Genomic DNA, 11,325 nt, shown 5'->3' with positions numbered 1-11,325 from the left:
TGATACATTTTTGCCTTATTTGCATTATTTTCAAAAAAAGGAACGGGTAGTTTTTGCGCCATTGTTACTTCGCTGTCTTTGTTGATATTTAATTAGCATATTTTTGACAATGGAGTTGGACGCACCACAGAAGCTAAATGCTAAATCAGATCTCTTCAAAAGAGAGTATTCAAAATAAATATGCTATTCCTGCACGTACCGGCATAGAAAAAAAAAATCCAGACAATTTTAGACAATATTAGGCCTAATCAGCATTTGTAATTAACTAATTTCAAATGAAGGTCAAACTGCGCACAAAACGGCCTTCCGAGAAAGTGGCAACGCAAGTTTTTTTTTTTTTTTTTTTGTCACGTAGAAACTTATGATTATGTCCCACAATAATCTGGCGAATACATCTTAGCCCATTTCTAATATGCAGTCTCTGAACATAATTTTACCAAAGTTTTTACACAATAAAACATACTACATTGTTAGCTAGGGGTGAATATTTGGAAAGGCCAGACTAACTTAAAAGGTGTATGAACCCCTTGTCATGATGGGAGTACGTTTAATGGTTACTTGAATTGATTTTTCGATGATACGACGTGAAAATATTAATATTAGGCAATATCATAACAGCAGTCTACAATAGAAATCTTACTCAGCTTAAGCTAAATAAAAGGTGTAAAAATAGGGTGCGAGCAAGGGCTCATCTCATAGGCTGCCGATCAATCTATTGTCAGTATTCAGGCCACGCCGAACCTTTGGGTGCACTGGAGGAGGCTACCTAAGAATTAGCCTAACTAAAAATAGAATTTGCAGTGGGTAAGCTACTAGCATTGAACGACAGGTGCTACTCTTAGAGCAAGTTTACAAAAAAACGTTCTCTTATAAATGTAGTTCCTATGGTAACAGAAAGAGGGGAAAGCCTCTTTCACCCCTCCCTTTCTGGCAGTCACCCCACCCCCACCACCACTACACCATGCTTCCATAGTCAAAACTAGAGCAGACTCCCTGAAACATTCGATCTGAAAGAATCCTTCATCCAATAAGAGTAACTCTAAATAACACTACTATTGAAAATATTATTGTTGTATTAGCCTATTTTTAATCTTGATATGATTAAACAACTAATATCTATTGAAAATACTGATGCAACATTAATATGCATTTACGGCACGCACGAGCAAAATGTAATCTCTTTCGTTCATTTCTGAAATGCAGGACCGAGATCCCGCAAACCAAAGATGAACAATCCAACTAAGGAAGACAAGCGTCCGAGAACAGCCTTCACAGCGGAGCAACTCCAGAGACTCAAGAACGAATTCCAGAATAACCGTTACCTGACGGAGCAGAGGAGACGAGCTTTGGCCCAGGAACTCGGCCTCAACGAGTCTCAAATCAAAATCTGGTTTCAAAACAAAAGAGCGAAGATTAAAAAAGCGTCGGGGAGCAAAAACTCACTTGCATTGCATCTGATGGCACAAGGACTATACAATCACGCCTCAGCAACAAAGGACGACAAATCAGACAGTGATTAACGTGAAGGACAGGACATCTGAAATGCAATAATTCTAAACAAGGGCCAGTGTACAAAATACCAGCATTAAACGGATGAAAACTTTATGTATGAGATTTGATTCTGCAATATTATATGTAAATATATATATACTTTATGTGTACAGTGGTATACAACTTTTTCAATTAGTATCACTGCTGTACACTTACTGAAACTTCAGATGCGCGAGAAAAAGGACGCTTCTTTATTTAAAAAAGGGGAGCGATTTGATTGACACTTGACGTTGAGCCACAAGTGAACGTGTTTAAACAATGCTGAAGTCCAAAGATTTTTCCTGCTGCATTCAGGCGACTGTGATTTAAAATAAATGGTAAAATGTTTTATCTGATTTAGATGTTTGTTTGTTTCCATGCATAATTTTATTATGAATTGTTTTACTTTATTGACTTGTGTTACAGAGACATGGTATTTAAAAAAAGACAACATTGCATATCATCATATCATGCTTACAATAATTCAGTATATTGTATTTAAAAGATCTATGGTCTAAAATACTATCCGTCAAGGATGCTACACATCCTATGTCCTCACATTTTCAGGAACTAGATCAGACATCTGAATGCATACGAGTCAGTAAACCTCAAAACTACACTTATAATGCAAGTACTTGACTTGAGTTGTTGTCTGTTGAATTTAGCTGGGGATGTACAATAAAAATTCTCATCTTCTTTTTCCAAATGGATATCCGGCAAGTTTTTTTTTTTTTAAAGAAGCATTTTCGTTTGATCCTTTTTTTTAATATAGGCTACTGTGAAAGTGTGAAATGATAATTGTTACTAAGCTGAAAAAGCAACTCTCCTAAAATGTTATTTTAAAATTAGCCTATCATTTAAAATTTTGTCAGCATTATATATTGTGTCCCCATTTAAAAAAAAAAAAAAAAAAAAAAACTTAAAATGTACATATTGTGAAAACAAATGACCATCACAACCACTGCCTCCAAAAAAATTGCAAAACGTTTTATATCTTTAACTTGAAAAAAAAACAGATGTAGACAAAAAAAAATATAAGATCTGTCCACAAGTGTTGTAAGGCAATAAAGACGGAAATAATGTAAAGAACTGAACTTAAGCAAGACGCGACTGTAATAAATTTAAACGGTGGTATCATTGAAAGATAAATACACCATTTTATTTATTTTTTTCATACCAGTTTCAATAGGATTTAGTGTGACATTAAACAGAGGTAGATAATTTGATTATTCGTGTAACAGTTTTAAAAGAAAACTGGTATGCAATAAGATGTAGCCTGTACCGCTTTGCAGAGCTTATAAATAATGTTTTCAAATGGTCAGAAATGTCTGAAAAGAAGGCAATGTTAAGCAGCACATTGCATTAATGAACAAAAGGCAAAATAACTTTAAATGGTGATTTGTGCTTTTCAATGAATCAAATTCAGCCCTAAAAGTAGGCGGGGCATTCAGAGCACGAGGTTCTTTATCTAAAATGTTAGGGTAAAATATCCTATACTGGGAAGCAGCAAAGTTCACCAAATCTTGTACAGCCAAACATAAAATGAAAAATTCGTTTTACGGTAACAAAGTTTGTGTAGGCCTACTTCAAAACGGGCCACACTGACATGTAGCCTACTGCATGAGCCGCAACAACAACCAGTTTAAAAAAAACAGTTGTAATGGTGATTTGTGCTTTTCAATGAATCAAATTCAGCCCTAAAAGTAGGCGGGGCATTCAGAGCACGAGGTTCTTTATCTAAAATGTTAGGGTAAAATATCCTATACTGGGAAGCAGCAAAGTTCACCAAATCTTGTACAGCCAAACATAAAATGAAAAATTCGTTTCACGGTAACAAAGTTTGTGTAGGCCTACTTCAAAACGGGCCACACTGACATGTAGCCTACTGCATGAGCCGCAGCAACAACCAGTTTAAAAAAAACAGTTGTCTTTGGTGAAACTCAATCTATAATGATCAGAAGTCATTTTTCTTTTATTCTGGGTCATGGTACCCATCTGGTTCCGTCCGAGGGTTTATTTGGCGTCTAATGGGATTTGGTTGGAACAAAAATGAATAAACAAACTAAACTATAATGTATAAAGCCAAATTTAGTCCAACTGTCAACACTTGGGGGAGTCCAAATGCTGCTAATAGAAGTAATTTCGCTCGTAAAATTCCGAGTGTTAAAAATACAACAAATAAAAACTAAACTATAAAAAATAAAAATAAAAATGTAACTAGAAGTTTATAAAGTATTTAACACATAGGCTACTTTAAAAACGGTGACACTTTTTGTTTAAACTACGTCTAATTTACACACAAGTTATAACCAGGATTTATCACCTCTTAAATGTTAAAGTTACCTAAAGCGTCTAAAAAGTAATTTTGCGCAAATACTCAAAAATGAACTAAATGAGATGCTATCAATACGGAGTTAATAAACTTTGTAAATATTGCTCTAGACGGGGTTTAGTTGACATGGTTGCACTCGTAACCCTTACCAGAAACTTTACACATACTTCAGTGTTACCTGATGCCAAGAAAACATTTCTAGAAAAGTCGTATAACTGAAAAGGTCCAACACAAAAGGCGAGCTATCTCTGAGAACCATTCCCAGCATTGACCTGTTCCTCAATGCCAGAGAATCTCATCTGCATTTCTATTCTTGCCAAGCTTGTATGTGGAAGTAACGCCCAACGGTCACTGACTTGATGAGCTTCACTGGGAAGAAAAAGGCAGTTGCCGCTCAGACGCGCAGCGAGGCTCCTGAATTGAAGTCTGTGGCCGGGAGACCCCGTTGAAGGTCAAAGCCTCCTGTCACAGCTGCAGGTGGCTCGTTTCACTTCGCCCACATTTAATCACCTCCGAATTCAGCACGGATCTTAAAGGCATCTCATTAATTGGTTTCACTTCAGAAACGAACAGAACATTTCTGCAATCGAAGTTGAGATGAGATGGTCCGAGAAGATTCCTAGAACTCAGGTCCAGCTCTGCATCTGGAATGCAGAAATTCCCCAAAACTCTCACTCTTGCTTAAACTATTTTGTCCAAGAAGTCATACCGAAAAATTCTGGATGGTTGTCTGGACAGACAAAATATGAAGCTCCAAAAGGCCGGCTTAAAAAGTTTGATGTCCATCCCAGTTCACCTCAAAGGACCTGATTTGGATGTGAATTCTTTCATTTTTTTAATCACTGATGAACTGATAAACACACACACACACACACGTCTGGTCAGCTATCCTTGTGGGGACTCTCCATAGGCGTAATGGTTTTTCTACTTTTTCTACACCAACTCTACCCCTAAACCTACCCCTCACAGGAAACTTTCTGCATTTTTAGATTTTCAAAAAATTTCATCCTGTGTGATTTATTAGCTTGTGACACGAGTCCCCATGAGTCTGTGTATTCAGGTTTAAGTCCCCACCAGAATAGAAAAACAGGTACACACACACAGTCCTCTCCCTAAACAGTTCTTTCCAAAGTCTGAATGGCTGGGGTTCCTGAGGCCAGTCACTCTGGAAAAGAAAATACATATCAGAACGGTGTTGATCTCCCTTGTCTGCGTATCAGAGAAAGGCCTATCTTGTCCCCATTCCATCGGAGTCATTTATCTATAGTTTTTGAATGCTTAGTCAAACTTGAATATGCAATGAAGAGCTGGGGCTTTGTGGCGGAAATATAATTAAGGCAGTGAAAGATGTAGAGAGTGAAGAATGGGGATGACATCAGGCCAATTTCACACTTGGCACTCGGATGGCCAAGCCAAAGCCAGGCTCTTGCCACGCAACACAGATCAAAGCACACTGCCAGTTCAGAAAAAGCAAAAAAGGATTTAAGAAAAAGCTTCTGAAAAAATGTGGGAAACTCACTTTTTAATGTGTATATAGGCCGGTCAAAAATACTAATATACACAATGACAAATATATCAAATTTATACTCACAGCAAACTTCAAGGCACTGGAACTCTCTGGTCCATCAAACTTAAAATGTTTAAAATCGGGAAAATTCACGCCATCATTTCCTCTTGGTGCAAATCTCTTGTAGCTCTTTTCTTTGGTGTCCGGGTCCTCATAGAGAGCATAATCGCTCATGCTATTGCAAACTTCTTCAAGCAGTTCAGTTAAGTAAGCCTCAGACCTAGCCAGAGGAACCTATCAGAAAAAGAAATCAGAATAAAGTTATATAAATACTAGTTGACTAAGTCACCAAAATCCTTCTATGGGGAAAAACAAAGAAAAAGTAGGGCACTGAGGTCACTTAGATGACCTTTTCCTTCCGTTCCCATCTAAACACATCCCCTGTGCCACGACGCTGACTTTTAACCTGCATCTCCAAAGTTGTAAAAGTAGATTCCCTTGCCTTGGCAACAGAACAAAAACACACTGTGGTGTCTAGACAGGTCAAGGTGCACCCTGCTCCCGCCCCTTTGGCCTCCCCCGGAAGGGGAAAGGGGAAAGGGTGACGGGGGGCGGAGAGAGTGAAAAGGCTGGAGGGCGGGGGGTAAGCAGTGGGGAGGGGAGTTGTCAACAGCAGCCAAGTGCAGGGTAAACAGTGGAGTCCCATCCTTTGGTTCTCTTGGGCAGCTCATCTCTTCCACCCTCCAATGATCAAAGCAGGAAGTCTTCCTTGTCAGGCCAGTCAAAGGGTGGCGGGGTTGGGGGCGAGGGGGTTATTGGAAAGAGGACAGGTTGCAGATGAGCTGGATTTTCTTGCGATGTAGATATATCCCTGACCCTATTGTCCCCTTTCAGACACAGTATGGACCCTTCCGGTCTCACTGATTACATTATGAGTTGTAGAGAGTGAAGAATGGGGATGACATCAGGCCAATTTCACACTTGGCACTCGGATGGCCAAGCCAAAGCCAGGCTCTTGCCACGCAACACAGATCAAAGCACACTGCCAGTTCAGAAAAAGCAAAAAAGGATTTAAGTATGCTAATCTCCAGGACAAATATATTTTAATCTTGTTAGAATACAAGTTAACGCCACAGCTCAGCGGTTGAACTTTATAGCGAATTTAAGGGAGAGATCAAATTTCACTTACATTTTTTCAATGTGTAAAACTTTAGGTCCATTCTGACTTGGGTAATTGTACAAAATGGTTAATCATACAGTTGACATGATCAAGAAAAAAATGGTTGTCTCCACTTCAGGGCAGCTAGCATGAAAGCATTTTGTATGCATGGGAAATTGATGTTTATTTTTCCACTTCCCTTTGTTTTGAGTCACAGCCCAATGCACCTTGGTAACACGTGATCGGTCATACTTAAACTCAAAGCACATACACAGAGCTGGGTAAACACAATAGAAATAAGCTACTTTGTAGCTTACAACACAACCCACTTTTTAAACAGCAAGCAGTTTTCCTGAGAAGGGTTAGTTATATGCATACCAAATTTCAGTTTAGTATAATAAAAAAAAAGAAAAAAAAGTGATCTGAGAACTGAAAAACTTGCAAGAACAGCAAAGTTCATGTTAAGGTAAACAGCCTTCAACCATTGCATAACTTTGAACTTATGATGGTGCTCTCCAGGTATTTTATTAGCTGATCTAGGGCTTTTGGGTCCAAAAACCTTGCAAGGGCAGTGATTTAATCCCAAGGTTACTAGTCTACACTCATTAAAAAAATTAATAAAAATAAAGAATGTTATGTGTTTGTTCTATAAATTATATTCTTTGATAAAAGTTCTAAAGATAAATAAAGTTTTCAAATGACTTTTCTTTGGATTACGCATTAAATTTAAGCAAAAACCTAAAAAAATGACTTCATAAATTGCAGAAAAGTGAATATTACTTTACTCATTTACATCAACCGATCATCTGAAACACCCAGGCATTACATTTCCCAAAAGAAACGGGCATCATGTAGATTCCTGAATATATCCTTGTGATATCTAACATTTTCCCCACTGTGCACAGAGAGCAGACTTGTTAAACAATGCAACAATATCAAGGAATGCCGCGAGTATTGTCATTTTCCCCCTCAGTGATTTGGCTGACACCCATATCCAGACCAGCTCACAGAGCTGAGCAATCATGGCGTCTCTTGCTCCTTTACTCTCCCAAAGCAGGACCTGCCCCTGTGCTGCTGCCACAGCGGCGCATGCGTAGTTCTGCATGGAGGGAGCTGTGAGGGAAGGGTGCGAAAGGCATGCCATCATGCTTACCCAGCGGCCATGTTCAAAAGCCCGACTTGGACAGATATGGGACATCAGAACGAAAAAAAGCAGACTGTGCTGTGAATCGATTTGAGACAAACTCTTTTTGCCATTGCATCTTACGGGCCTGTTAACAGTTCCTCACAAATTATTCAGACTTATAAAATGTGCCAAGTATGAAAACAAATGAATCATTTAACCACTATATTTGAAACATTTTATTTTCTTTTCTCACAGGTAAACGCTTCATAAATCACAATGGTAATACCATTAATGCCATGTCAAGTTTACTGAAACTAAATTGAGGTTAAAAAGAACTAAGGAATTCAACATGTCAATTACAAGTCATCGGAATAAAATCAATTTAACATCAATGTAGTTCAGTAGTTTGTGGGGAGGGGAGTTGTCAACAGCAGCCAAGTGCAGGGTAAACAGTGGAGTCCCATCCTTTGGTTCTCTTGGGCAGCTCATCTCTTCCACCCTCCAATGATCAAAGCAGGAAGTCTTCCTTGTCAGGCCAGTCAAAGGGTGGCGGGGTTGGGGGCGAGGGGGTTATTGGAAAGAGGACAGGTTGCAGATGAGCTGGATTTTCTTGCGATGTAGATATATCCCTGACCCTATTGTCCCCTTTCAGACACAGTATGGACCCTTCCGGTCTCACTGATTACATTATGAGTGCGTCTCTACCCCCTCCACTCTTGTGAGGCTCGGTGACATAAAGAGGCTTCCGTGGCTCGCTGCCATCTGGTCACAAGTAAGATAAAAGGTCCCATGGAAGGACATCAATCTATCTTCACATCCCCCATCTTTTTAATTAAAAAGCTGAATGCAGTTGGATGGACCACAAGATAAGACAATATATGAACAACTATGAGCAGGAAAATCAGCGAACGAAGGAGCTGATCACTTGCCTATAGGTGCAGGATGTTTAAACCGTATCAATATGGATACAATGTGGGTATTATGACATCTTTGGCATTAAAACTGAATTATCATATTTGAGAGTGTCACCAATTACACTTCTAAATTCAACTCATTAATCTTTAGGAGACTTCGGGCTAACCAATTGAGAACAATAAGAGAGATTCTGTCGTGCACAAAAGTCCAAAAGCAATAAAAATCTTGCCTTTGGATCTAGCAGAAGACGGCCGGTGTGCCGCAACCTCTGTCGAGTCCTTATGCAATCCTGAAAATGGTGGGGAATTAAATTCCTCCCCGTAACAGTCTGAAGGGTTTGAATAGAAGCTGTCAATAAAGAATTTCTGTAGGAATAAAGAGAAGGGGGGCAAGGCGGCCCAGGCAGAGAAAAGGCTTCTTAGGGATGCCATCCTTCACTGAATTCCCATTGGAGAGGCAGGCATCATTGTAGTGTTGGGACACAGGGTATTTCATTTTGCCGCCTTAATTCCCTAAAAAAATGTTTAAAAAGTCTAAACATGCACACAAAAAAACATATAGATTAGATATAGGATCTGATCAAGAGTTGTTGAATGTTTATTTACACACAAATTGACCTTTCAGCAAAAGCTGTTGAAGGTTATCTTTGGTTAATCTGCTAAAAACATGGGGTGCATCGCAGGGGTTCACCTACAGCTTCTGGGCAAGTGAACCAAACCAAGTATGAAAAGAGAAACAGGGAGGGATTTGGCGAGCTTTAATTAGCATTTATTTTTAAGTGAAGTCACTCTCAGGGAACAGTGAGCGAGCTCTGCTACACTGCTTCTGCTTTTCTTCCTTATTATTGAAGAGAAATGGGATACTCAGGAACCAAAGACCAAAGCAGTCATGTTCTGGCACCACTGCGATGGTGGTTATGAGCGATAAGTAAATATGCTAAACGTATAACTCAGTACAGGCATGTAGAGTGCAAAACTGTTTCACTCTTTACAGTGGCATCTGAGAGCTGCAGCTTTCTTTAGACTTGTTACAAGCCTCTACACAGTTTTGAAAAACTGTATCTCACTCTTAGCTTTTTTCGATTTGTAATGACAAATAAAAACTTGATTTTGACCAAAATTATGTTACAGCTCCCTGAGCCGCAATTTAAAGCATAATATGCAATTAAAACCCAAATACCTGACTTCACCTCAATGAGCTGATAAATGACAAATTAAGAAAAAAGACAGATGCATGAAACAAAAAAATTAAGTACTTCGTTAATCAACTGTTTCATCTGCAACGAAGCAAGACTTAACAGATTTAACAGGTTTCTTTCTCATCGCTAACAATACTTGTAGTTTTTGTTTTTAACCCAAACAGTGTACACAAATCAAAGGTAAAATTTAAGTTTCCCATTCAAGTCCCATCATCAGTTAGGGCAGAGCATTACTCGCGTTACATTTCCCACCAAACAGGCTGACAAACATTTCACCCACTGTTGAAACGGCCTAATAGGGGAGGGGAAAATCAGAACTGAACAAACACTTGTTATTAGGCAGCAGTTACGATCAAAAGGGGATTAACCCCTAATCAATAGTGGAGTCAGGCACCTAATGACAGTCCCTGGATACCAGGGGTCAGGGCTTAGAGTTCATTGGGTCTGACCTTTACACACCGACACCACTAAACTGAGAAGAAAACAGTAAAAATGGCTCCCTTTACTCAAGTAAACAGAGCAAGCTTATAAACACAAGGAAATATTAAAAAGCTATGTAAGGCAACTGATTACAAAAAAAAATTTACAATTACAGCTTAATAAAAAAGTGAAACTTACAATTCAGATCTTATCAGTATATTGTAGAATACTTTCAAACATTGACTAGCCTGTGTTAATAATGTAACTAAAAGCTAAATGCTGGTGGTAAAGACTGAGAAATTGGAGAAACTTTTTCACAGTTTATCACTATCTTGAGCAAGAGAAACCCCAAGTTGCCTGTCAGAATCACCCTGGATGAAGATGAAATGACTTTAGACGAAACTGTAAATGCACTGATAATGATAAATGTGATAAATTGATTCTGGAGCAATTAATCAAGCACATTGTAAAAAAAAAAATCACAATAATTTAAACACTGCATTGATATTTGTATGTAGAAAAGCAGTAAAGTAGAAAAGTGCATTAAAAAAAAACTGGAACACTCTTTATGCACAGTGCAAATCAAGACAACACTATGGTTCAGGTTTTCAGTGTAAACACGCCTAACACTGAATGAAAGAAGTTATGTTGCGCCATACATAAATACCTGATATTTCACTGCACAACGTCTTAGCCACATGGCCAGCCTCACTGGCGAAGAGAGAGATGATATCATCTTCCAACTCTTCCACAATGCTTTCACACTGCAATAGACATTTGAAAAATATAGTTAGCATTCTATGAGCATGTTGACAGTAAATAAGCAAGAAGCAGAAAATAATCACATCAGTGAAAATACAGTAATGGGCAGCCATCTTTAGTGCTACACTGTTGGCAAGTCTGCCATCTTGGATGGTTCACGAGGCAACTTACAGGCAAATGGCATTTAGTCATTTTACTGTGGTCTAAAAATACAGTCATCTTGTATAGAAAACATAAAATGAGAGAGAGAAAAAAAACACTCCAATATAAAAGTGTACAGTATATGCCCTAGACATTGATCATTTGCATTTAATAAAAAAATGAACAGCAATAATAACAAAATTAAATGAATAAATAATAACAACAACAACAACAA

General features: G+C 38.5%; 2 protein-coding genes across 2 annotated transcripts in view; one reads left to right on the top strand and one right to left on the bottom strand.

The window, feature by feature from the left end:
• The window catches only part of LOC107732562 (homeobox protein engrailed-2b-like), a 5,103-nt gene extending 3,483 nt beyond the window's left edge, over nucleotides 1-1,620 (top strand). The window contains exon 2 of the mRNA XM_016543922.1: nucleotides 1,204-1,620. Within this exon, the coding sequence (XP_016399408.1) occupies nucleotides 1,204-1,520 (317 nt within the window). The 3' untranslated portion in view covers nucleotides 1,521-1,620. The remainder of the gene's footprint in view (nucleotides 1-1,203) is intronic.
• A 3,617-nt stretch (nucleotides 1,621-5,237) lies between these two features.
• Nucleotides 5,238-11,325, bottom strand: part of LOC107732549 (protein canopy-1-like) — a 12,347-nt gene continuing 6,259 nt past the window's right edge. Inside the window, exons 4-5 of the mRNA XM_016543909.1 lie at nucleotides 5,454-5,663; nucleotides 5,238-5,315 (exon numbers count right to left, since the gene is read on the bottom strand). Coding sequence (XP_016399395.1) covers nucleotides 5,238-5,315; nucleotides 5,454-5,663 — 288 coding nt within the window. The remainder of the gene's footprint in view (nucleotides 5,316-5,453; nucleotides 5,664-11,325) is intronic.

The sequence above is a fragment of the Sinocyclocheilus rhinocerous genome, unplaced genomic scaffold (genome assembly GCF_001515625.1).
Source record: "Sinocyclocheilus rhinocerous isolate Xijiao unplaced genomic scaffold, SAMN03320098_v1.1 scaffold1420, whole genome shotgun sequence".
Lineage (NCBI taxonomy): Eukaryota > Metazoa > Chordata > Actinopteri > Cypriniformes > Cyprinidae > Sinocyclocheilus > Sinocyclocheilus rhinocerous.
Note: the sequence above shows the minus strand (reverse complement) of the source record. Positions and strands in the feature narration are given on the sequence as shown.